At 51.2% G+C, this 27,671-nt stretch overlaps 1 protein-coding gene across 1 annotated transcript in view; it reads left to right on the forward strand.

Moving 5' to 3' along the window:
• Positions 1-27,671, forward strand: part of kdm5a (lysine (K)-specific demethylase 5A) — a 299,634-nt gene that overhangs the window by 22,664 nt on the left and 249,299 nt on the right. The window contains exon 3 of the mRNA XM_038780318.1: positions 25,081-25,158. Within this exon, the coding sequence (XP_038636246.1) occupies positions 25,081-25,158 (78 nt within the window). The remainder of the gene's footprint in view (positions 1-25,080; positions 25,159-27,671) is intronic.

Raw genomic sequence — 27,671 nt, forward strand, 5'->3', positions numbered from 1 at the left:
CCCCCCCCCCCGGGTTGCTGCTGCCACGACCCCGAACGTCTATCTCTGATCTAAAAAGTCAAGGAAAGGTTGCCACCGCCTGGCGAATCCCTGTACCGACCCTCTCAGGGCAAATTTGATCCTTTCTAGCTGAATATAGCTAGCCATATCGTTAATCCAAGTTTCGACGCTTGGAGGCCTCGCGTCCTTCCATTGAATTAATATCCTTCGTCGAGCCACTAGGGACGCAAAGGCCAGTATTCCGGCCTCCCTAGCCTCCTGTACCCCCGGTTCTACCCCGACCCCAAAGATCGCAAGCCCCCATCCTGGTTTGACCCTGGACCCCACCACCTTCGACACCGTCCTTGCCACCCCCTTCCAGAACCCTTCCAGCACCGGACATGCCCAGAACATATGCACATGGTTCGCTGGGCTTCCCAGACATCTGACACACCTGTCCTCACCCCCAAAGAACCGGCTCATCCTTGTCCCCGTCATGTGAGCTCTATGCAGCACCTTAAATTGAATGAGGCTCAGTCTCGCACACGAGGAGGAAGAGTTGACCTTCTCCAGTGCATCCGCCCACGTCCCGTCTTCTATCTGCTCTCCCAGCTCCCCTTCCCACTTGGCTTTCAGCTCCTCCCCTGATGCTGCTTCCGCCTCCTGCATTATCTTGTAGATGTCTGATATCTTCCCCCCTCCGACCCAGACCCCCGAGAGCACCCTATCACTCGCCCCCTTACTGGGGAGCAGGGGAAACCCCTCCACCTGCCGCCTAGCAAATGCCTTCACTTGTAAATATCTGAACATGTTTCCCGGGGGGAGCTCAAACTTCTCCTCCAGCCCTCCCAGGCTCGCAAACCTCCCCTCTATAAACAGGTCCTTCAGCTGCCGTATGCCCACCCTGTACCAGCTCTGAAATCCCCCGTCGATGTTCCCCGGGATGAATCTATGGTTCCCTCTTATTGGCGCCGCCAACAGACCTCCCATTTCCCCCCTATGTCGCCTCCACTGCCCCCATATCTTGAGGGTGGCCGCCACCACCGGGCTCGTGGTGTACCTCGTGGGGGGGAGCGGCCATGGTGCCGTTACTAGGGCCCCCAGGCTTGTGTTGCCACAGGACGCCCTCTCCATTCGTTTCCAAGCTGCCCCCTCCCCTTCCATCATCCACTTGCGCACCATTGACACATTTGCCGCCCAGTAGTACCCCGAGAGATTGGGCAGTGCCAGCCCTCCACTGTCCCTACTCCGCTCCAAAAAGACCCCCCTCACCCTTGGGATGCCATGCGCCCACACGTAGCTCATGATGCTACTCGTCACCTTTTTGAAGAAGGCCCTAGGGAGGAAGATGGGCAAGCACTGAAATAAAAACAAGAACCTTGGGAGGACCGTCATTTTGATTGACTGCACCCTCCCCGCCAGCGACAACGGTACCATGTCCCACCTCTTAAATTCCTCCTCCATCTGTTCCACCAGCCTGGAAAAGTTCAACTTGTGGAGGGTCCCCCAGTTCCTTGCCACCTGCACCCCTAAGTACCTAAAGCTCTTTCCTGCTCGCTTGAAGGGGAGTCTCCCAATACCCTCTCCCTGGTCCCCCGGGTGTATCACAAAAACCTCGCTTTTGCCCAAATTTAGTTTGTACCCCGAAAAGTCCCCAAACTCTGCTAATAGTTCCATTATCTCCGGCATTCCCCCTTCTGGGTCTGCCACGTACAGCAGTAGATCATCCGCATACAGCGATACTCGATGTTCCTCCCCTCCCCTAGTCAGTCCTCTCCACCCCCCTGAACCCCTCAGTGCCATCGCCAACGGTTCAATCGCCAGTGCGAAAAGTAGGGGGGATAGGGGACATCCCTGCCTGGTCCCTCGGTGGAGCCCGAAATACTCCGACCTCCTCCCGTTTGTCACTACACTCGCCGTCGGGGCCGAGTAGAGCAACTTCACCCACTTAATAAACCCTTCCCCAAACCCAAACCGTTCCAACGTCTCCCACAGGTACTCCCACTCCACCCTATCGAATGCCTTCTCCGCGTCCAGCGCTACCACTATCTCAGCCTCCCCCTCCACTGCCGGCATCATAATTACATTCAGCAATCTCCGCACGTTCGTGTTGAGCTGCCGCCCCTTCACGAACCCCGTCTGGTCCTCATGGATTACCCCTGGCACACAATCCTCTATTCTAGCTGCCAGGATCTTTGCCAGCAACTTGGCATCCACGTTCAGAAGCGAGATAGGCCTGTAGGACCCGCACTGCACGGGGTCTTTATCCCGCTTCAATATCAGGGAGATCAGAGCCTGCGACATTGTCGGGGGCAGAACCCCCCCCTCTCGCGCCTCATTAAAGGCTCGTACCAGTACCGGTCCCACCAAGTCCACATTTTTCTTATAGAATTCCACCGGGAACCCATCTGGCCCCGGCGCCTTCCCCGCTTGCATCTGACCTATTCCCTTGACTAGCTCCTCTAGCCCTATTGGCGCCCCCAGCCCTTCTACCAGCCCCTCCTGGACCCTTGGGAACCTCAATTTGTTTAGGAAGTCCTCCATTCCCCCTCTCCTCGTCGGCGGCTCAGACCGATACAACTCCTTGTAAAAATCCCTGAAGACCCCGTTCACTTCTTGCCCCTTCTGCACTACCTTCCCGCCCCTCTCCTTCACTCCCCCACTCTCCCTAGCCGCATCTCGTTTGCGAAGCTGGTGTGCCAGCATCCTGCTCGCCTTTTCCCCATACTCATAGACCGCGCCCTGTGCCCTTCTCCACTGCGTCTCTGCCTTCCTGGTGGTCAGCAGGTCGAACTTGACCTGCAGGCTGCGCCGTTCTCCCAGCAGCCCCTCCTCTGGTGCCTCCGCATATCTCCTATCCACTTCCAATAGCTCCCCCACCAGCCTCTCCCTCTCCTGCCTCTCCTTTCTTTCTCTGTGCGCCCTTATGGAGATCAGCTCTCCCCTGATCACTGCCTTCAGGGCCTCCCAGACCATCCCCACCTGCACCTCACCCGTGTCATTCAAGTCCAGATAGCTCTCAATGCTCTTCCGGACCCTTTTACACACCTCGTCGTCCGCTAACAGCCCCACATCCAGCCGCCACAGCGGGCGCTGGTCCCGCGCCTCCCCCATTTCCACATCCACCCAATGCGGTGCATGATCAGAGATCGCAATGGCCGAGTACTCAGCTTCCCGTACCCTCGGGATCAGCCCCCTGCTCAACACGAAGAAATCGATTCTGGAGTACACTCTATGGACGTGGGAGAAAAAGGAATACTCCCTCGCCCTCGGCCTACCAAACCTCCATGGGTCTACTCCTCCCATCTGCTCCATGTACCCCCTCAGCACTTCTGCCGCTGCCGGCCTCCTATTGGTCCTTGAGCTCGATCTGTCTAGCCCGGGGTCCAGCACTGTGTTAAAGTCCCCCCCCATGATCAAGCCCCCTGCCTCCAGTCCCGGAATGAGGCCCAATAGGCGCCTCATAAAACCCGCGTCATCCCAGTTCGGGGCATATACGTTGACCATCACCACTTTCTCCCCCTGCAGCTTACCCTTCACCATCACATACCTACCCTCCTTATCCGCCACCACCTCCTCCGCCACGAACGACACCCTCTTTCCCACCAGAATCGCCACCCCCCGGTTCTTTGCGTCCAATCCAGAGTGGAACACCTGTCCCACCCACCCCCTTCTCAGGCGAACCTGGTCCACTACCTTCAAATGGGTCTCCTGTAACATTGCTACATCAGCCTTCAGTCCCTTCAGGTGTGAGAATACCCTTGATCTCTTGACCGGCCCATTCAACCCCCTCACGTTCCAAGTGATCAGCCGGGTCGCGGGACGACCCGCCCCCTTCCCCTGCCGATTAGCCATGTCCTGTTCCCTGCTCGCCCCGGGTGCCTCCGCCTTTCTAGTGGTCAGCAAATCAAATTTAGCCTGCAGGCTGCGCCTCTCCCCCAACAGTCCCTCCTCTGGTGCCTCTGCATACCTCCTGTCCACCTCCAGCATCTTTCCCACCAGTCTATCCCTCTCACTCCTCTCGCTCCTCTCCCTGTGTGCCCGGATGGATATCAGCTCCCCACGAATTACTGCCTTCAGGGCTTCCCAGACCATCCCCACCTGAACCTCCCCCGTATCATTCACCTCAAGGTACCCCTCAATATTTGCCCGGACCCTCCTACACACCTCCTCCTCCGCCAACAACCCCACATCCAACCGCCACAACGGACGTTGGTCTCGCACCTCTCCCATCTCCAACTCTATCCAATGCGGAGCGTGGTCGGAGATTGCAATGGCCGAATACTCGGCCTCCTCCACTCTCGGAATCAGTCCCCTACTCACCACGAAGAAATCTATCCGAGAGTAGACCCTATGTACGTGGGAGAAGAAAGAGTACTCGCGTGCCCTCGGCCTTACAAACCTCCATGGATCCACCCCACCCATCTGGTCCATAAACCCTCTCAGTACCTTGGCCGCTGCCGGCCTCCTACCCGTTAGAGCTGGACCGATCCAGTGAAGGATCCAACACCGTATTAAAGTCCCCCCCTATGATCAGACCTCCCGCCTCCAGATCCGGGATCCGTCCCAACATACGCCTCATAAAGCCCGCATCGTCCCAATTTGGGGCATACACACTAGCCAGTACCACCTCTCCTTGTAGCCTGCCCCTAACCATCACATACCTACCCCCCTTATCCGCCACCACCTCCGATGCCTCAAACAACACATTTTTCCCCACCAGAATCGCCACTCCCCGGTTCCTCACATCCAACCCCGAGTGGAAAACCTGCCCCACCCATCCCTTCCTCAGGTGGGTGTCCTGAAGCATTGCCACATCCGCCTTTAGCCCCTTCAGGTGAGCCAGTACCCTCGACCGCTTCACCGGCCCATTCAACCCTCTCACATTCCAGGTGACCAACCGGATCAGAGGGCGTCCCGCCCGTCTCCCCCGTCGGCTAGCCATAGCCCGTTGACTGCCCGCCCCAGGCCAGCACCCCCTGCTCGACCCCGTCCCCATAGCGACAACCCCTCACCTCTGTCCCCCCAGCCCCCACCAGCTCCTTCTTGACCCTACCAGCAGCAACCCGGTATTCCCCCCCCCCCCCCCCCCTTTTCCACCCCAGGCTATGAACCCTCCCAGCCGCGAACCGTCCTCCATTGTACTTCCGTGGGTCAGCTAACTTCTGCTGACCCCGGAAACTCCCGCCAATAGCCCGACCCCTCCCGAAGTGGGATCATCCCCCAATCTATTTCCCCTCCTGGCACCGCTCCAGCGCGGGGAAGAACCAGTTAAGGCCCCGTCACCATCTCCACCCCCCAGCCCCGCAGCACGGGAAACCAGAGGAAAGCCCGCGCTTTTGCACTGCCCCACCACACCCTTCTGACGCAGCTCCCAAATATCAGCCCCACTCCATACCCCCACTCCGGCATAGAATACAACATACCCCCCCGACCCTCCCCTCAAGATACACAGCCCAGACAATGTCCCACAGCACAAAAACAAAAACATAGCAGAACAACCCCTCCGTAAATAACCATATCAAAATTGCAAAAGTACTAAAACAAGAAGAAAACAACAGAAGAAAAGAGAACACAGCAACAGCAGAATCCAGCACTAATATCTTACAGCCGACCTCGCAACCCCCAACCCCTAGTTCAAGTCCAGTTTCTCCGTCCGCACGAAGGCCCACGCCTCCTCCGGGGAATCAAAATAATAATGCCGGTCCGAATAAGTTACCCACAGGCGCGCGGGCGGCAACATTCCGAACTTTATCTTTTTTCTATAAAGCACGTCTTTCGTCCGATTAAATCCGGACCGCCGCTTAGCCACCTCTGCACTCCAGTCCTGGTAGATCCGCACTACCCCATTCTCCCAATTGCTGCTCTTCACCTTCTTGGCCCAGCGCAGCACGCACTCCCGATCACTGAACCGGTGGAACCTCACCAGCACCGCACGCGGGGGTTCATCTTCCTTGGGCCTCCTGGCCAGCACCCTGTGCGCTCCCTCCAGCTCCAAGGGCAGATGGAGAGATCCAGCCCCCACTAGCGAATTCAGCATTACAGCCACATAGGCTGTCAGGTCCGATCCCTCCAGCCCCTCTGCAAGGCCCAGGATCCGCAGGTTTTTCCGCCTCATGCGGTGATCCAGCTCCTCAAAGCGTTCCTGCCACTTCTTGTGGAGTGCTTTGTGCCCCTCCACCTTACTCGCGAGGACCACGGCCTCCTCCTCTCGTTCAATGGCCTGCGTCTGCAACTTCTTGATGGCAGCACCCTGGGTGGACTGAATCTCTGACAGCCTTCTGTTTGTTTCCTGCAGAGAGCTCAGTACTTCATCCTTGAATTCTTTAAAGCAGCGCAGGAGATCAGTTTGTTGTTTCTGGGCCCAGAGTCTCCACTCCCCTGGAGCTTTGTCGGTGGCCATCTTGGATCCCTTCCCCCGTTTTTTCTGAGGAGCTGCTGCTGTTTTTTCCCCCTTTCCACTCCGAGTTCGAGTCATGGACTGCAGGGAAAGTCGTTCAGCACACCTTCCCCCACCGGGAGACGTCGAAAAATTTCCGTTTTGGGCTCTCAAAAGAGCCGAAAAATCTCTTTAAAACGGGAGCTCCCACATGTGTGGCTTACTGCTGCATAACTGCCACTGGAAGCTTCATTTTTCATTTTCAACTAGTCAAGAAAGCATACAGAATGCTTGCCTTCATTGGATGGGGCATAGAGTATAAAAACTGCCAAGTCGTGCGACAGTTTTGTTGAACCTTGGTAAGGCCGCACTTGGAATTTTGTGCACAATTCTGGTCGCCACACTGCCAGAAGGATGTGGAGGCTTTGTAGATGGTGCAGAGGAGGTTTACCAGGATGTTGTCTGGTCTGGAGGGTGTTAGCTATGTGAAGAGGTTGAATAGACTTGGACTGTTTTCATTAGAAAGACTGAGGTTGAGGGGTGACCTGTTAGAGGTCGACAAGATTATGAGGGGCATGGATAGAGTGGATGGGCAAGCACTCTGGGTGGAGGGGTCAGTCACCAGGGGGCACAGGTTTAACGTCCGTGGGGTAAGGTTTAGAGGAGACGTGCAAGGCAGGTTTTTTTACACAGAGGGTGGCGAGTGCCTGGAACGTGCTGCCAGGGGAGGTTGTGGAAGCAGATACGTTAACGGCGTTCAAAAGGCATCTTGCCAAACACATGGATAGGATGGGTATAGACGGATAGGGCGCAAGGAAGTGAAGTGCTGAGGGTTTTGGCAAAGGTTGGTATCATGGCTGGTACAGGCTTGGAGGGCCGAAGGGTCTGTTCCTGTGCTGTATTCTTTGTCCCAACGTTTTGCCCTCAAACACCACAACATTCGGGTGGGGAAGGATCAAAAAAATCCATCTTGAGCGAAAGCCACCAAATATGCAACCATTCACTCTGTGGCTGCCACCGGAGGTCCCTGTTTGGGGCAGCATGGTGTCACATTGGTTAGCATTGCTGGCTCAAAGCGCCCGGGACCTGGGTTTGATTCCAGCTTTGGGTGATTGTGTGGTGTTTGGACTTGTCCCATGTCTGTGTGGGTTCCCTCCCACAGTCCAAAGATGTGCAAGATAGGTCGATTGGCAAATGCTACCTTGGCCCTTGGGTTAGATGGGTTTCTCTGAAGCAGTATTTAATTGCATTGTTGTCTACATGGACTTAGATAGATAGAGAAATACAGCACAGAACAGGCCCTTCGGCCCACGATGTTGCGCCGAACTTTTGTCCTAGGTTAATCATAGAATTTTGGACAATTTTTCATGGCCAATCCACTCAACCTGCACATCTTTGGACTGTGGGAGGAAACCGGAGTACCCGGAGGAAACCCACGCAGTCACGGGGAGGATGTGCAGACTCCACACAGACAGTGACCCAAGTCGAAATCGAACTTGGGACCCTGGAGCTGTGAAGCAATTGTGCTATCCACAATGCTACCGTGCTGCCCTTAAGAAGTTAACCTACACTCCATTATTCTACCCTAATCCAAGTACCTATCCAATAGCCGCTTGAAGGTCCCTAACTTTTCCGACTCAACTACTACCACAGGCAGTGCATTCCATGCCCCCACTACTCTCTGACTTCAGTAAGGCCTTTTGACAAGGTCCCTCATGGCAGACTTGTACAGAAGGTGAAGTAGCATGGGATCAGAGGTGAGCTGGCAAGATGGATTCAGAACTGGCATGGTGGCACAGTGGGTAGCACTGTTGCTTCACAGCTCCAGGGTCTCCGGTTCGATTCCGGGCTTGGGTCACTGTCTGGTGGAATCGTCACGTTTCCCTGTGTCTACGTGGGTTTCCTCCAGGTGCTCCGTTTCCTCCCACAGGTCCTGAAAGACGTGCTGTTAGTGAATTGGACATTCTGAATTCTCCCTCTGTACGCGATCAGGTGCCGGAATGTGGCGACTGGGGGACTTTCACAATAACTTCATTGCAGTGTTAATGTAAGCCTACTTGTGACAATAAAGATTATTATTATTATAAAGAAGACAGTGGGTAGCAGTGGAAGGGTGCGTTTCTAATCGGAGAGCTGTGACTAGTGGCGTTCCTCAGGGATCAGTGCTGGGACCGTTGCTGTTTGTAATATATATCAATGATTTGGAGGAAAATGTAACTGGTCTGATTAGTAAGTTGGCAGATGAGACAAAGGTTTGTGGAATTGTGGATAGCGATGAGGACTGTCAGAGGACACAGCAGGATATAGGTCAGTTCGAGATTTGGGGAGATAGATGACAGACGGGGTTTCATCCGGACAAATATATGGTAATGCATTTTGGAAGGTCTAGTACAGATGGGAAATATACCGAGGCCGAGGCATTTAGTTTAAAAATTGACAAGTCATGTTGCAGCTGTATAGAACCTTAGTTAGGTCGCACTTTGAATATAGTGTTCAATTACAGAAAAGATTTACCAGGATGCTGCCTGGTATGGAGGGCATTAGCTATTAGGAGAGGTTGAATAAATTCAATTTGTTTTCACTGGAACGACTGAGGTTGAGGGGTGACCTGATGTCTGCAAAATAATAATGGACAGGGTGGACAGTCAGAAATGTTTTCCCAGGGTGGAAGAGTCAATTCGTAGGGGGCATAGGTTTAAGTTGCGAGGGCAAAGTTTAGAAGAGATGTACGAGGGAAGTATTTTACAGTGTGGTGGGAGCCTGGAACTCTGCCGGGGGAGGTAGTGGAAGCAGATACAATGGTGACTTTTAATGGGCGTCTTGACAGATGCATAAATTGGATGGGAATAGAGGGATATGGTCCCCGGAAGGGTAGGAGGTTTTAGTTCAGACGGGCAGCATGGTTTGTGCAGGTGTGGAGGGCTGAAGTGCCTGTTCGTGTGCTGTAATTTTCTTTGTTTCCCCCAGTTTTAACCCAGTCTGGACCACTGTTCGCGAGGCATCTTTCGATAATCTAGTGGTGCTCCTTCCCTTGGTACTATATTGGGTTGTTTGTCAATCTTGTACATCCTGATGTGGGATTAACCACACAAACGTTTGCCGCAGAAGCCGGAGTTGTGTCAAATGAGCTAACCCAACGCACAAGGAGGGCATGAACTCCAATCCTGGTTAATCAAATCTGTAAATCATCCTTATACCTTTTGAACTAATCAGATTGAAAAAGAAGCCGATAGAATTTGGAACCTGAACCTGAAATGTCCAGTACCAGGAGTTTCAGATTTTATTTCCCTGCAGCATTAAACAATGGTTTTAATAACTGGTGCATTAGTGCAACAAACCTTCAGAGATGCTGATCAGTATGATGTTAATGTGCTGTCCTTGATGCTAGTTTCCTCATAAATAATAAATCAATTTGCTAAACATTAAAAAAATAATATTATTATTCAAAGTTTTATCAAAAACATACTTTTTGCATAACCGTACGCAACGATTCACAAAACGAAGAGAAAAAAATATTAACCGTATGTACAAAGAAAGGGAACAGTACAACGTAACGACCCTCCCGGGGGGGGAATGCTGCTGCTGCTGCTGACCTTTACTGCTCTCCTGGAAAATCGAGGAATGGCTGCCACTGCCGAGAGAACCCCGCCAGGGACCCTCTCAAGGCAAACTCTATTTTCTCGAGATTGAGAAACCCAGCCATGTCACTAACCCAGGTCTCTACACTCTGGGGGATTCGAGTCCCTCCACATTAAAAGGATCTGTCTCCGGGCTACCAGGGAGGCCAAGGCCAATAAGTCGGCCTCTTTCGCTTCCTTAACTCCCGGATCGTCTGACACACAAAGATTGCTATCTCTGGACTCTGCACTACCAGAGTACCTAAGATCTTGGACATCGCCTTAGTAAATCCCTGCCAGAATCCCTTAAGAGCCGGGCATTCCTAGAACATGTGGACATGATCTTCAGGGCTTCCTGCACACCTCACATATTTATCCTCAACCCCAAAGAGCTTGCTCATCCTGGTTGCTGTCATGTGTGCCCAGTTGGCAACTGTACACTGGATTAAGCTATGCCTGGCACATGATGAGGAGGACTTGTCTGTGTTCAGTGCGTCTGCCTACAGGACCGCATCCAGCTCCTCCTCCCATTTGCCCTTGGGATTCTCCACTGGTGCTTCCTCCGCCTCCTGAAGTTCCCAATAAATGTCCGAAACCTTCCCCTCCCCTACCCAGGTGCTGGAGACCACCCTATCCTGTATCTTGTGTTGGAATAGCAGCGGAGACTTCCGGTGGCTGTGATGAAGTAGGAAGCCACACATTTGGGAGCTCCCATTTTAAACTGACTTTTTAGAGCCCAAAACGGAAATTTTTCGATGTCTCCCGGTGGGGGGGGAAGGTGTGCTGAATGACTTTCCCCGCAGTCCGTGACTCGAACTCGGAGTGGAAAGGGGGAAAAAGCAGCAGCAGCTCCCCAGAAAAAAACGGGGGAATGGATCCAAGATGGCCGCCGGCAGAGCTCCAGAGGAGTGGAAACAGTGGGCCCAGGAGCAACTAGCTGCTCTCCTGCGCTGCTTCACAGACTTCAAGGCTGAGGTACTGAGCTCTCTGCAGGAAACAAACAGAAGGCTGTCGGAGATTCAGACCACCCAGGGTTCTGCCATCAAGGAGTTGCAGACGCAGGCCACTGAATGAGAGGAGGAGGCCGTGGTCCTCGTGAGTAAGGTGGAGGGGCACGAGGCACTCCACAAGAAGTGGCAGGAACGTTTCGAGGAGCTTGATCACCGCAGGAGGCGGAAAAACCTGCAGATCTTGGGCCTTACGGAGGAGCTGGAGGGGTCGGACCTGACAACCTATGTGGCTATAATGCTGAACTCGCTAGTGGGGGCCGGGCCTTTCCATCTGCCCTTGGAGCTGGAGGGAGCACACAGAGTACTGGCCAGGAGGCCTAAGGACAATGAACCCCTGCGTGCGGTGCTGGTGAGGTTCCACCGGTTCAGTGATCGGGAGTGTGTGCTGCGCTGGGCCAAGAAGGTGAAGAGCAGCAAGTGGGAGAATGGGGTAGTACGGATCTACCAGGATTGGAGTGCGGAGGTGGCTAAGCGGCGGTCCGGATTTAATCGGACGAAGGAGGTGTTTTACAGGCAAAAAATAAAGTTTGGAATGTTGCAGCCCGCGTGCCTGTGGGTAACTTATTCGGACCGGCATTATTATTTTAATTCCCCGGAGGAGGCGTGGGCCTTCATGCGGACGGAGAAACTGGACTTGAACTAGGGGTTGGGGTTGCGGGGTCGGTTGTAATATCTTACTGCTGGATTCTGCTGTTGCTATGTTTTTTTTTTGTACTTTTGCAATTTTGATATGGTTATTTATGTGGGTGTTGTTCTGCTATGTTTTTTTCTGCTGTGGGGCATTGGTTGAGTTGTGTGTCTTGCGGGGAGGGTCGGGGGGGTTTGTTGTATTCTATGTTGGGTTGGGGGTATGGAGTGGGGCTGTTATTTGGGAGCTGCATCAGAAGGGTGTGGTGGGGCAGTGCGAAAACGTGGGCTTTTGTCTGGTTTCCTGTGCTGGGGGGCGGAGAAGGTGACGGGGGAGGCGGGGCCTTAACTGGTTCTTCCCCGCACTGGAGCGGTGCCTGGAGGAGGGATAGATTGGGGGATGATCCCACTTTGGGAGGGGTCGGGTTATTGGCGGGAGTTTCCGGGGTCAGCAGAAGTTAACTGACCCATGGAAGTACAATGGAGGACGGTTCGCGGCTGGGAGGGTTCCTAGCCTGGGGGGGAAGGGAGGGGGGAAAGGGGAATACCGGGTTGCTGCTGGTAGGGTCAGGAAGGAGCTGGTGGGGGCTGGGGGGACAGAGGAGAGGTGTTGTTGCTGTGGGGACTGGGTCGGGCAGGGGGTGCTGGCCTGGGGCGGGCAGTCGACGGGCTATGGCTAGTCAACGGGGGAGGGGGGCCTCTGATCCGGTTGGTCACCTGGAATGCGAGAGGGTTGAATGGGCCGGTGAAGCGGTCGAGGGTACTGGCTCACCTGAAGGGGCTAAAGGCAGATGTGGCAATGCTTCAGGAGACCCACCTGAAGGTGTCGGACCAGGTCCGCCTGAGGAAGGGATGGGTGGGGCAGGTTTTCCACTCTGGGTTGGATGTGAAGAACCGGAGAGTGGCGATTCTGGTGGGAGAAAATGTGTTGTTTCAGGCATCGGAGGTGCTGGCGGATAAGGGGGTAGGTATGTTATGGTTAGGGTCAGGCTATAAGGAGAGAAGGTGGTACTGGCTAGTGTGTATGCCCCAAATTGGGACGATGTGGGCTTTGAGGCGTATGTTGGGACGGATCCCGGATCTGGAGGCGGGAGGTCTGATCATGGGGACTTTAATACGGTGTTGGATCCTTCACTGGATCGGTCCAGCTCTAGGACGGGTAGGAGGCCGGCGGCGGCCAAGGTACTGAGAGGGTTTATGGATCAGATGGGTGGGGTGGATCCATGGAGGTTTGTGAGGCCGAGGGCACGCGAGTACTCTTTCTTCTCCCACGTACATAGGGTCTACTCTCGGATAGATTTCTTCGTGGTGAGTAGAGGACTGATTCCGAGAGTGGAGGAGGCCGAGTATTCGGCCATTACAATCTCCGACCACGCTCCGCATTGGATAGAGTTGGAGATGGGGGAGGTGCGGGACCAACGTCCATTGTGGCGGTTGGATGTGGGGTTGTTGGCGGAGGAGGAGGTGTGTAGGAGGGTCCGGGCAAGTATTGAGGGGTACCTCGAGGTGAATGATACGGGGGAGGTTCAGGTGGGGATGGTCTGGGAAGCCCTGAAGGCAGTGATTCGTGGGGAGCTGATATCCATCCGGGCACACAGGGAGAGGAGTGAGAGGGATAGACTGGTGGGAAAGATGCTGGAGGTGGACAGGTGGTATGCAGAGGCACCAGAGGAGGGACTGTTGGGGGAGAGGCGCAGCCTGAATTTGATTTGCTGACCACTAGAAAGGCGGAGGCACAGTGGAGGAAGGCACAAGGGGCAGTGTACGAACATGGTGAAAAGGCGAGTAGGATGCTGGCTCATCAGCTCCGCAAGCGGGATGCGGCTAAGGAAATTGCTGGAGTGAGAGACAAGAGTGGGAATGTGGTGCGGAAGGGGGTAGAGGTGAATGAGGTCTTCAAGGACTTTTACGGGGAACTGTACCGGTCGGAGCCAACGGGGGAGAGGAGGGGAAGGGAATGGAGAGGTTCCTTGATGGGCTTTCTTTCCCGAAGGTGCAGGAGGAGAAGGTGGAGTGGTTGGGTGCGCCAATTGAGCTGGACAGTCTAGTTAAGGGGATCGGGCAGATGCAGTCTGGGAAGGCACCGGGGCCGGATGGGTTCCCGGTGGAATTTTATCAAAAGTTTGTGGACCTAGTGGGCCCCTTGCTGGTGCGGACACTCAATGAAGCGTGGGAAGGGGAGACTTTGCCCCCGACGATGTCGCGGGCACTGATCTCGTTAATTTTAAAGAGGGACAAGGACCCCAGCAGTGTGGTTCATACAGGCCCATATCTCTCCTCAACGTGGATGCTAAGGTCCTGGCAAAAATCCTGGCCACCAGGATAGAGGACTGTGTGCCAGGGGTTGTGCACGAGGACCAGACAGGTTTCGTGAAAGGAAGGCAGCTGAACACGAATGTGCGGAGATTGTTGAATGTCATCATGATGCCGGCGATTGAGGGGGAGGCAGAGATAGTGGTGGCGCTGGATGCGGAGAAGGCCTTCGATAGAGTGGAGTGGGGGTACCTATGGGAGGTGTTGGGGAGGTTTGGATTTGGTGAAGGGTTCATTAGATGGGTAAGGTTGCTATATGAGGCCCCAATGGTGTGCGTGGCCACGAATAGGAGGAGGTCTGAGTACTTCCGGCTTTACCGAGGGACCAGGCAGGGTTGCCCCCTGTCCCCTTTGTTGTTTGCACTGGCAATCGAGCCGCTGGCGATGGCGTTGAGGGATTCAGAGAGGTGGAGAGGCTTGGTGCGTGGTGGAGAGGAACATAGGGTGTCATTGTATGCCGATGACCTGTTACTGTATGTGGCGGACCCGGTGGGAGGGATGCCGGGAGTGATGGAGTTGCTAGTTGAGTTTGGGACCTTTTCAGGTTATAAATTAAATTTCGGCAAGAGCGGGGTGTTTGTGGTGCACCCTGGAGACCAGGAGGAAGGAATTGGTAGGCTCCCGCTTAGGCGGGCAGGGGAGAGCTTTAGGTACCTGGGGGTGCAGGTGGCCAGGGACTGGGGGACTCTTTACAAGCATAACTTCACCAGACTTGTAGATCAAATGGAGGAGGTGTTCAAGAGGTGGGAAATGCTGCCATTATCGTTGGCGGGGAGGGTACAGTCCGTCAAATGACGGTGCTTCCGAGGTTCTTGTTCCTCTTTCAGTGCCTGCCCATCTTTATCCCTAGGGCCTTCTTTAGGAGAGTGACTAGCAGTATTTTGAGCTTTGTGTGGGCACATGGGACTCCGAGAGTGAAGGGGGTGTTCCTGGAGCGAGGGAGGGATAGAGGCGGGCTGGCGCTGCCCAACCTTCTGGGGTACTATTGGGTAGCCAATGTCAATGGTGCGTAAATGGGTGATGGAGGGGGGAGGGGTGGCGTGGAAAAGAATGGAGATGGCTTCATGTAGAGGTACGAGCCTGGGTGCCATGGTAATGGCACCGTTGCCGCTCTCCCCTAAGAGGTTTACCACGAGCCCGGTGGTGGCGGCGACCCTAAGAATCTGGGGACAGAGGAGACGGCATCGGGGGGAAACAGGGGGCTCGATGGAGGCTCCACTGGGTGGCAACCATCGGTTCATCCCGGGGAACAAGGATGGGGGATTTAGGGTGGTGGCAAAGGGCGGGCATCAGCAAATTGAGGGACTGTTTATTGGCGGGAGGTTTGTGGGTCTGGGGGAACTAGAAGATAAATTTGGCCTTCCCCAAGGGAACATGTTCAGATACTTGCAGGTAAAGGCGTTTGCTAGGCGACAGGTAGAGGGATTCCCTCTGCTGCCGTCGTGGGGGACGATGGACAGAGTGCTTTCGGGGGTGTGGGTAGGAGAGGGGAAGGTGTCTGACATCTATAAGGTAATGCAGGAGGTGGAGGAGTCGTCAGTGGAGGAGCTGAAGGCTAAATGGGAGGAGGAACTTTGGGAGCAGATAGAGGACGGGACTTGGGCGGATGCCTTGGAGAGGGTCAACTCTTCCTCGTCATGTGCGAGGCTTAGTCTCATCCAATTTAAGGTGCTGCACCGGGCCCACATGTCCGGGACTAGGATGAGTAGGTTCTTTGGGGGTGAGGACAGGTGCACCAGATGTTCGGGGAGTCCAGCAAACCACGCCCATATGTTCTGGGCATGCCCAGCACTGGAAGAATTCTGGAAGGGGGTGGCGGGGACAGTGTCGAGGGTGGTTGGATCCAGGGTCAAACCAGGGTGGGGACTCGCGATTTTTCGAGTTGCGGTAGAGCCGGGAGTGCAGGAGGCGAAAGAGGCCGGTGTCCTGGCCTTTGCGTCCCTAGTAGCCCGACGAAGGATTCTGCTGCAGTGGAAGGATGCAAGGCCCCCAAGTGTGGAGACCTGGATCAGTGACATGGCGGGATTTATAAAATTGGAAAGGGTCAAATTTGCCTTGAGAGGATCAATACAAGGGTTCTATAAACGATGGCAGCCTTTTCTGGACTTCCTGGCTCAAAGATAGGTAGCTTAGTCAATAGCAGCAGCAACCCGGGGGGGGGGGGGGGGGGGGGGGGGGGGTGTTCCTTATTGTAGTGTCTATTCTGTAACTTTATATTGTGTTAATTTGCTATGTTGTTAAAATCCTGTCTTGTTCATGGAGGTGGGGCGAATGTTTATGATTGTTAATATTATTGTTATTTTTGGTATTTTACTATGGTGCGTTATTGTTGTATAAATTCAATTTTTCAATAAAATTATTTTTAAAAAAAGGAATAGCAGCGGAAATGATACCACCTGCTTTTTCAGAAAGGCGCGTACCTGAAGGTATCTGAAAGCGTTTCCAGGGGGCAAACTGAATTTCTCCTATTGCTAAACATTTCTAATTGAATCTCGCGATCAATAGAGTGGTTGAGACAGACATAAAACATTATGATTAGATTGCAAGTTTCTTTATCATTCAAATTTGACTTTGTTTAAATTATTGCTTACAGAATATTGATATTTGTTGTTGTTGATGTCACTGGGGCAGTGATTTTGACGGTGTTGCCAGGAGAGGGAACCAAGATCAAGCTATCCCACTCCCTGTCATTCTGGTGTGCTCCATGTGCCTATCCAATAACCGCTTGAAAGTTCCAAAAGTGTCCAACTCCACTATCACAGCAGGCAGTCCATTCCACACCCTAACCACTCTCCGAGTAAAGAACCTACCTCAGATATCCCTCCTATATCTCCCACCCTGAATCTTATAGTTATGCCCCCTTGTAACAGCTACATCCACCCGAGGAAATAGTCTCTGAAAGTCCACTTTATCTATCCCCCTCATCATCTTATAAACCTCTGTTGAGGGGCAGCACGGTAGCATGGTGGTTAGCATAAATGCTTCACAGCTCCAGGGTCCCAGGTTCGATTCCTGGCTGGGTCACTGTCTGTGTGGAGTCTGCACGTCCTCCCCGTGTGTGCGTGGGTTTCCTCCGGGTGCTCCGGTTTCCTCCCACAATCCAAAGATGTGCGGGTTAGGTGGATTGGCCGTGCTAAATTGCCCGTAGTGTCCTAAAAAGTAAGGTTAAGGGGGGGGGGTTGTTGGGTTACGGGTATAGGGTGGATACGTGGGTTTGAGTAGGGTGATCATTGCTCGGCACAACATCGAGGGCCGAAGGGCCTGTTCTGTGCTGTACTGTTCTATGTTCTATGTTCTATGAGTTGCCTCTCATCCTCCTCCGCTCCAAAGAGAAAAGCCCTAGCTTCCTCATAAGACCAATCCTGCAAACCAGGCAGCATCCTGGTAAATCTCCTTTGCACCCTTTCCAATGCTTCCACATCCTTCCTATAGTGAGGTGACCAGAACTGCACACTGTACTCCAAATGTGGTCTCACCAGGGTCATGTATAGTTGCAACATAACCCCGTGGCTCTTCAACTCAAGCCCCCTGTTAATAAACGCTAACGCACTATAAGCCTTTTTCATGGCTCTATCCACTTGAGTGGCAACCATCAGAGATCTGTGGACATGAACCCCAAGATCTCTGTTCCTTCACATTCCTCAGAACTCTGCCGTTGACCCTGTAATCCGCATTCAAATTTTTTCTACCAAAATGAATCACCTCGCACTTATCAGGGTTAAACTCCATCTGCCATTTTTCGGCCGAGCTCTGCATCCTTTCAATGTCTCTTTGCAGCCTACAACAGCCCTCCACCTCATCCACTACTCCACCAATCTTGGTGTCATCAGCAAATTTACTGACCCACCCTTCAGCCCCCTCCTCCAAGTCATTGATAAAAATCACAAATAGCAAAGGACTCGGCACTGATCCCTGTGGTACACCGCTGGTAACTCCAGTCTGAGAATTTTCCATCCACCACCACCCTCTGTCTTCTATGTGATAGCCAGTTACTTATCCAATTGGCCAAATTTCCCTCTATCCCACACCTCCTTACTTTCTTCATGAGCCGACCAGGGGGAACCTTATCAAACGCCTTACTGAAATCCATGTGTACGACATCAACTGCTCAAGTTGTAAAAAGACGAGTACCTATTAAACTAATTGTAAGCGAGGGGCATAACAAAATAGAACAAGAACATTTAGATATTAAGCACCTAATTTCACAAAAGATAATAGAAATCTAGAGCTCTGTCTGTCAAAAGGCTCTGAATTCTGGAAGTGAATTGAAATTTCCAGACTGAAATTGATAAATTTGTGTTTGATGAAGTGTCACTGAGAGAAGGTCTTCTAGAACAATGGGGAGCCTCCCTACCTCTGGCCCAGAAACTCTGGGTTCAAGTCCTATTTCACAACTTGATGGCTGCGGAATATGCGTTTGCAGTGTGGCCAAACAGCCTGTAAATTCTCCCAATATACCTGATGGCAGATGTCAAGAGTGGGAGAGTTTGCTGGTCAGCCAGACTGAAGCAGACGATGCAAACCACTGCAGTACTTGTCCAGCACACTCTTAGAGCAATCTGAAATGAAAATGAAAAAAAAATGAAAATCGCTTATTGTCACGAGTAGGCTTCAATGAAGTTACTGTGAAAAGCCCCTAGTCGCCACATTCCGGCGCCTGTCCGGGGAGGCTGGTACGGGAATCGAACCGTGCTGCTGGCCTGCTTGGTCTGTTTTAAAAGCCAGCGATTTAGCCTGGTGAGCTAAACCAGCCCCTATAATGGAATATCTAATGGAAGCCCGTAAAAGCAAACTATTGCGGATGCTGGAATCTGAATCAAAAACAGAAAATCCTGAACAATCGCAGCGGGCCTGATTATCTGTGGAGAGAGAAGGGAGCAAACGTTTTGAGTCTGGATGATTCTTTATCAAAGCTGACTATGTATTGACACAGCTTTGACAAAGAATCACCCAGACTCTACTCCCTTCTCTCTCCACAGATGCCGTTAGACCTGTAATTGTTCAGTATTTTCTGTTTTTGTAATGAGAGTACATGGTCCTCTTGGGGCATGGTACTGCAGGGAGAGATAAGTATCATGATAAATAAAGTTGAGGTGCAAATGATCCATGATCTCGGTGGTGGAAACAGAACTGTGGCACAGTGGTCAAGGGTCTGGGTGATGTATAGGAGGTGACAGTTCTGAGGAGGTGCCGTGTAGGTCACTATAAGCCTCAACATCATACTTCTGTTTATCTGCACATCTGTCATCTCTGGATTCATATAGTCCTATATGATGTCAAGATCATTCTACAAGGTTTGATATGTTGCTTGATATTTTGTCATACCCTGCTCTAAAATTGATACAGCACCCGATTTGGAGTTGTATACAAATTTGAGAGTGTCAGCAATGTTGCTGTGGACCCTGAAGCAGGGATGTGAGACTGAATTAAGAGAAACCTGAAAGATTGAGTTTAACTGAGAGTGTAAATATCTCCCCCCAAAGTTAGCATCATTGATATGCAGCACAGATTCAGTACTACACTGAATGGCAACCTATAGTAGCTGCCCAAGTCTCTGGAGTGAGACTTCAGATTGCAGTGCGAATGCCACTCACTGAACCAAGGCTGAGATCTTAAATACAATCATCCATTTTAACGTGGATCAATTGGAGAGTGATCAACTCTCCAATTGAGAGACTCTGACTGATCCTGCCACTGCTTTCAAAATGTTCTGCTATAAAGTCCTTGACAATGGATTCGAGCATTTTCCCCACTACTAATGTTAGGCTTGCTGGTCTGTAAATCCCTGTTCTCCCCTCTACCTTCCTTTTTGAATATCGGAGTGACGTGAGCTACCTTCCAATCTGAAGGGTCAGTTCCAGAGTCTACAGAATCCCGGAAGATGACCACCAATGCATCCGCTATTTCCAGAGCCACCTCCTTACGCACTCTGGGATGCAGATTCTTAGGCCCTGGGGATTTATCTGCCTTCAATCCCATCAGTTTTCCCAGCACCATTTCTCTACTATCGTTCTAAATCTTTCATTCTCCAACATTTCTGGGATCTGATTTGTGTCCTCATTGGTGAAGACAGAATTGAAGTATGTATTTAATTGCTCAGTCATTTCTTTGTCCCTTATTGCTGTTTCTGTCTGCAGTGGGCCCACATTTCTCTTTACCAATCTCTGTCTCTTCACATATCTGTAGAAACTCTGTGTCAGTCTTTATGTTCCCTGCAAGCTTCCTTTCGTACTGTACTTTCCCCTTAATCAATCCCTTCGCCCTCTTTGCTGAATTCTAAACTGCTCCCAATCCTCAGACCTATTATTTTTCTTGGACAATCTGTATGGTTCTTCCTGGGATCGGATACTATTTCTAATTTTCTTTGTAAGCCATGGATTGGCCCTCTTACCCCCTTTGCTTTTGTGCCAGACAAGAATGAACAGTTGCTGTAGTTCCTCTGTGTGTTCCTTAAATGTTTGCCATTGTCTATCCACTGTCATCCCTTTAAGTAACTCTCCCCAAACTATCAAGGCCAACACACTCCTCCTATCCTCATAGTTCCCTTTATTAAGACTCAACACCCTAGTCTCCTAATCAACTACTTCACTCTCCATCTTGATAAAAAATTGTAACATGTTATGGTCGCTCATCCCCAAGGCGTCTTGTACAGCCAGATTGTCACTAATTCATTCTCATTACACAGTATCCAGTCTAACATGGTCTGCTCTCTAGTTGGTTCCTCCATATATTGGTCAAGAAAACCATCCCGTATACACTAAAGGAATTCCTCCTCTACGGCATTCTGGCTAATTTGATCAATCTATGTGAAGATTAAAATCACCCATGATCACCGATATTCCCTTATTACATGCATCACTTTCTTGTTTAATGCCATTCCCAACCTCACTACTGCAGTTTGGGGGTCTAAATATGACACCACCTAATGCTTTTTACCCTCTTGGTATTTCTCAACTCTAACCATACAGATTGCACATTGTCAGAGCAAATATCCTTTCTCACTATTGTGTTAATTTCCTCTTCAACCAACAGGGCCACGCCACCACCTTTTATTTTATGCCTGTCCTCCCTAAATACTGAGAACCCTGGGACATTCAGTTCCCATCCTTGTTCACCATGTAGCCATGTCTCCATAATCCCAATTATATCATACCCATTTATATCTGCGCGATTAGTTCATCCACTTTATTGCAAATGCTCCCCTATACCTTCCTCCAATCACCTTAAAACTATGTCCCCTCGTGACAGCCATTACTGCCTGGGGAAAAGTTTCCAGCTATCCACTTTATCCATGCCTCTCATCACCTTGTACACCTCTATCAGGTTACCTCTCTCCTTCGCTCCAGTGAGAAAAGCCCTAGCTCCCTCAATCTTTCTTCATAAGTCATGCCCTCCATTCCAGACAGCATCCTGGTAAATCTCCTCTGTGCCCTCTCCAAAGCATCCACATCCTTCCTAGAATGAGGCGACCCGAACTGGACACAAAATATTCCGAAGTAGCCACAATACCATAGAGGAGGAATTCCTGGAGTGCATACGGGATGATTTTCTTGACCAATATGTGGAGGAAACAGCTAGAGAGTCCGGGCTACAAGAGAGGCAAAGGCCTTTTATAAAGCTGCAGCAAAACCTTGCGGCTCTTAAATTCAATCTCCCTGTTAATGAAAGCCAACACACCATACTCTTTTTTTTTTTGGTACACATTTTATTGAGGTATTTATGGTTTTAGAACAATAACAGAAGAAACCGTGTACATACAAATATCAACATAGTGCAGAAGCCGTCTTCCTCCCTCATAGGTTCCACCGTTTCTAACCCCCTACTCTAAACTAACCCTCGGGGGCTTTGAGTCATTCCAAGCTAATAATATCCGTCTCCAGCAACGAGAGAGGCCAAAGGCCAGAACGTCTGCCTCTTTCTCCTGGATTCCCGGATCTTCCGACACTCCGAAAATCGCCACCTCTGGACTTGGTGCCACCCTTGTTTTCAAAACCTTGGACGTGACATCTGCAAACTCCTGCCAGAATCCCCTAAGCTTTGGACATGCCCAGAAATATGAACATGGTTCGCTGGTCCTCCCGCACACCTTGCGCACCTTCCCCAAAGAACCTGCTCATCCGGGCCACTGTCATGTGAGCCCGGTGAACGACCTTGAACTATATCAGGCTGAGCCTGGCACATGATGTGGACGCGTTGAACTCTGCTCAACGCGTCTCCCCAGAGACCGTCCTCTATCTCTTCCTCCAACTCCTCTGCCCATTTGTGTTTCAGCTCCTCGGTCCTGCGTTTACTCTGACCCCATGAGTTCCTTATAAATGTCCGAAACCCTCCCTTCTCCCACCCACATTTTGGAAACTACCCTATCCTGTATCCCCCTTGGTGGTAGGAGCAGGAAGGTTGAGACCTGCAGGCATCTAAACTCCCTCCCGCCAAATCAAATTTCTCCTCCAACTCTCTCAGGTTAGGAAAGCCCCCCCCCCCCCCCAACCACCACCCAGTAACAGCACTGTACAAACAGCCCCCTTCAACAGGCCAAAACATCTGCTCACCCCCCCACTGCTCTTCTGTGAGCTAGCCCGCCAGATAGCATGGTGGCCCCCGCCCATGGCGCCAGACATTCTCCCACCTATTGTGTCATCCCCCCCCCCCAAAAAAACTCGGATACAGGTATGCAAACAAAAACATTCCCAACCCAATTTCCCAAAAGAAACACAGAGAAAATAAAAAAGAAGATCCAACATTTAACATTCAAACCTCCATCTCCCATCAGTGCAAATGCAAACTTTAACTAACACAGCTCATCCGCAGGCTCCAAATCGATACAGAAGGCATCACAGATAACGTCCAAAACACAAAAACCTTTTTAAAACACGAACGCTGCAGCAAAGTTCAGTCCAAATACCTCAGTCCTCTACCAGCCCTTTACTTCTAGCGAAGTCCATCACAATCCTCGGGCGACTCGAATTAGACATGTTGCTCATTCCGTGAGTAACCCAAAGACGGGACAGATACAGCAGTCCGAACTTAACCTTCTTCTTGAAAGGGGTCGATTTTATTTGGTTGAACCCTGCTCTTCTCCTGGCCATGTCCGCGCTCAGGTCCTGATATATATGCAGGATGCTGTTCTCCCCATTTACAGCTCCGTGTCTGCCTGGCCCACCGTAGGATACACTCCTTGTCCAGGTACCTATGGATCTCACCACCATTGCTCTCTGGGTGGGGGGTGGGAGTCACCTGCAAACGGCTTCCTCGCTAGCGCTCTGTACGCCCTGTCCACCTTCAAGGGTCCGGGTGAACGTCCCCTTCCCCAGTAACTTCTCGAACAAACCCGCTATATATGCCCCTGCGTCCGTTCAATCGGACCCCTCTGGGAGACCCACGATTCCTCAGGTTCTGGCCAGCGGGACCTGTTCTCTAGATCCTCCACCTTCTCCTGAGCCTATCTGTTCATCTCTCAACATCCCCACCTCCAACTCCACTGCAGCTGGTGTTCCTCCTGCTCAGTCAGTGCCTTCTCCACTTTCTGGATTGCCCGTCTTGAGCATCCAGTCTGATTTCCAGCCGTGCAATCGATTCCTTAATAGAGCCCAAGCATTCATGTTTCTGCTTGGCGAAGTCCTCCTGTATCAACTGCATCAGCTGCTCCGTTGACCGCTGGGTCGTTGTGCCAGAACTCCGGTCGTCTGCCATGCTTTCTCCCACTGCAGCCTCAGCCAAAGCCTTCTCCGTTCGCCTATTTCTTCCTTTGCGACCACTCCTGGTCTGCCTTTCCATGCACTGATGTAGGATTCATCGTCACAGTTGCATCCAACATCAATTTTCCAAATCCGATCCGACAAAAAATCGGAGAAAATGTCCGAAGTTCCGACCCAAGCGGGAGCCACCAAATGTGCGACCTACTTCATAGCCGCCATGGATGTCCTCACCATATGCCTTCTTAACAACCCTATCAATCTGGTTGGCAACTTTGAGGGATCTATGTATGTGGACCCTAAGATCCCTCTGTTCCTCCACACTTCCAAGAATCCTGCCTTTAACCCTATATTCAGCATTCAAATTCGAACTTCCAAAATGAGTCACTTCCCATTTATCAAGGTTGAACTCCATCTGCCACTTCTTAGCCCATTCCTGCATCCTGTCAATGTCCTGTTGTAACCTGCAACAACCCTCAACACTATCTACAACTCCCCCAACCTTCGTGTCATCGGCAAACTTACTAACCCACCCTTCCACCTCCTCATCCAAGTCATTTATAAAAACCACAAAGAGCAGAGGTCCCAGAACAGATCCCTGCGGGACATCACTGGTCTCCAACCTCCAGGCGGAATACTTTCCATCCACTACCACTTGCTGTCTTCTTTCGGCCAGCCAATTCTGTATCCAGACAACCAAACCTTCCTGTATCCCATGGCCCCTAACTTTCTGAATGAGCCTACCATGGGGAACCTTATCAGATGACTCGCTGAAATCCATATACACCACATCCACAGCCCGACCTTCATCAATGTGTCTCGTCACATCCTCAAAGAATTCAGTGAGGCTTGTGAGGCATGACCTGCCCCTCACAAAGCCATGCTGACTATCTTTAATCAAATTGTTTTGCTAAATAATCATAAATCTTATCTCTCAGAATCCTTTCCAATATTTTGCTCACCACCGACGTAAGACTGATGGGTCTGTAATTCCCAAGGATTTCCCTATTCCCTTTCTTGAACAGGGGAGCAACATTTGCCTCCCTCCAATCATCCGGTACTACTACAGTGGAGAGTGAGGGCACAAAGATCATTGCCAACGGTGCAGCAATCTCCTACCTCGCTTCTCATAGTTACCTTTGGTATATCCTGTCAGGTCCAGGGGACTTATCTATCCTGATGCTTTTCAAAAATTCCAGCACATCCTCCTCCTTAATATCAACCTGTTTGAGTCTATTAACCTGGTTCACATTGTTCACTGAAGCAAAATATTCATTTAAGGCCTCCCCCCATTTCCTCAGACTCTCGGTACAAGTTCCCTCCACTATCTCTGATCGGCCCTACTCTCACTGGCAATTGTTTTTAAATATTGTTCAGAAACTAAAGTTCAAAACATTTTGACTTGCTAATGAGAAATAGATGTAGATTTTACTTGAGTTAAAAACTTTCAATTTCCTTTTCAGGACTGGCAGCCACCTTTTGCCTGTGAGGTGAAAAACTTCCACTTTACACCAAGAATACAGCGACTCAATGAGCTTGAGGTGAGAAGGAAATTGCATTGTATCATGAAGCTTGACCAAATTGTTCATGAATTTAAATACTGCGGATGCTGTAAAAATGAAGTAAAAACAGAAAATGCTAAAAATACTCTGAAGAGAGAAACCGGTGGGGGTGGAATGTGTGGTCTTGATGGAAAGGGGTAGAGGAGGAAGGTGAAGGAGAGGGAATATGAGAGGGAAGGGATAGACAGGGTTCTGTGTTTGGCTCATTCAGTATTTGCCTCTGGTATCCATCCCCTTCACCCTTTTGGCTGTGGCTGCCCAGTGGTTATACTGTAGATTGGGCAGGGCCAGACTGCCCATGTTTTTCCTTCTTTGCACACACACACAAACGCCATGATCGTTTTGTCCACTTTGTGGAAAAAGGCCTTGGGGATGAAGATTGTTATAGATCTCAAAAGGAAGAGAGGAACCTCGGCAGTACATCCATTTTGATCATCTGCACTCTCTCCCCGCCAGGGAGAGTGGGAATGAGCCCCACCTCTGTAGGTCCTTTCTAACTTCCTCCACCAGGCTGGCCAAATTCCACCTGTAAATCCGTGTCCAGTCATGGGCTATCTGGATCCCCAGGTAGCAGAATTTGTTTTGGGCTTGTTTGAATGGTTGCCCTCCAGCTCTGTCCCTCCCCCATGTGAGTTCACTGGGAATGCCTCACTCTTGCCCAGGTTGAGTTTGTAACCCAAAAAGGCTTGAAACTCTTCCAGCAGTTGCATGATTGCTCTCAGGTTGTTCTGTGGGTCCGAGATGTAGAGGAGCAAGTCACCCGTATAGAGTGAGACTCTGTGCTCTCTGCCTCCTCTTTGGATACCCTTCCAGCTTTTCACATCTCGCAGGACGATTGTCAGGGGTTCAATTGTCAGGGCGAGCAGAAACTGGGATAGTGAACATCACTGCCTTGTGCCCCTGTGTAGCTGGAAATATTCATAGCTGGGGGTGTACAATGCCTTCGGGGTTCACCTTATGCCACCCATAAGGTGAACCCCGTCCCCAGCCTAAACCGCTCGAGTACCTCTATGAGGTACTTCCATTCGACTCTGTCAAAGGCCTTTTATGCATCTAGGGAGACAATCACCTCTGGTGTTCTCTCCCCAGATGGGGTCATTATTACAATTGCAGCTGCCTGCGTGGAGTTGATACTCTCCATGATCTCTCCCAGTCCAATGAGGCATGTCCAGTGCATCGAGGAACCATTTCATCTCTGCGTCCCTGTCGGGGAGGTTCGGAGGTGTACGGTCCTCGGTCAAAGGTCTTGAACACTCGATTTACTTTTTTTTTCTGCTGTTCCTCCCCTGAGCTATCTCTCTCATGGCTGCCTGCTTTCTCAGCTGGTGAGCCAGCAGGCGGTCAGCATTCTCCTCGTGTCTGGCGGAGTTGGTGCACTGCTTTCCTGGTGGATAGCAGGTTAAAGTCCATCTGTAGATTTTCCCTCTCTGCCAGAAGCTGCACGGTCGGGTCCTCGAAGAACTTTCTGTTGACCTCTAGAATGCATTCTGTCATAATATACACATCAGTATATGATGGTGCAGAGACACACACTGACTGACACACTGCAAGACCAATCGGCACACACAACACCGCAGCCAATCACCCGTTAGGGCATGGTAACTATAAAGCCAGAGGGCACTAGTTTACCCACTCTTTCGGGATGCAGACTCTGAGACAGACTGAGCCCGCAGTCAGTAGCACAAACATCCACCATGTGCTAACAGTATAGGCTGGTCAGGTTAGGCATAGGTCTTCAGTCAATCTAACATGGTGTCGACCCACTGTGTAAGTATGTTTAACAGCTCCTAGTTAAATAATATAGAGTTGTACTTCTACAAGTGTTGGTAGCCTGTCTCTGTTACTGCTAAGGTAAATGCAGTCTCCACAGATCCAGAGTACCCAACACATCACAGTCGATCAGTTGTTGCCTAGCCATCCTCTCTTCCCTGTCTCTACGTGCCTTGTAGGCTATAATCTCTCCCCTAATCACTGCCATCAGTGCCTCCCAGAGACCTCCTCGCTCTGGTTATTTGTGATGTACTCGCCTATAGCTTGTGATATTTTCTCGCAGAAACCCTTATCAGCCACGAGGCCCGTGTCGAACATCCACTTGGGCCGTTGGACATGGCCTGACTCCAACCTCGCGTCCATGTACTATGGAGCGTGGGCAGAGATAATTATTGCAGAATGTTCCTGGAGGCACCGTTTTTCCCACTGCAAAGAAGCCTATTCTTTGGTATGCTTTGTGGACTGGTGAAAGAAGGGAATTTCTTCTCACCGGGGTGTAAGAACCACCATGGGTCCACCGTCCCCATCTGCTCCATGAATGTTCTCAGCTCCCTAGTCATACTCCTCCTTTTCCTTGATCTTGCGTTCGATTGGTCTGCCAGCAGGTCCTGAACACAGCCCCCATGATCAGTTGATAGGTATCAGCATCCGGGATTTCCGCCATGGTCTTTTTAATGAAAATTCGACCATAAGTGCACTTTTTGGTTTTGGTTTGGTTTTGG

This window comes from Scyliorhinus canicula, chromosome 20 (assembly GCF_902713615.1).
Source record: "Scyliorhinus canicula chromosome 20, sScyCan1.1, whole genome shotgun sequence".
In the NCBI taxonomy this organism is placed as follows: domain Eukaryota; kingdom Metazoa; phylum Chordata; class Chondrichthyes; order Carcharhiniformes; family Scyliorhinidae; genus Scyliorhinus; species Scyliorhinus canicula.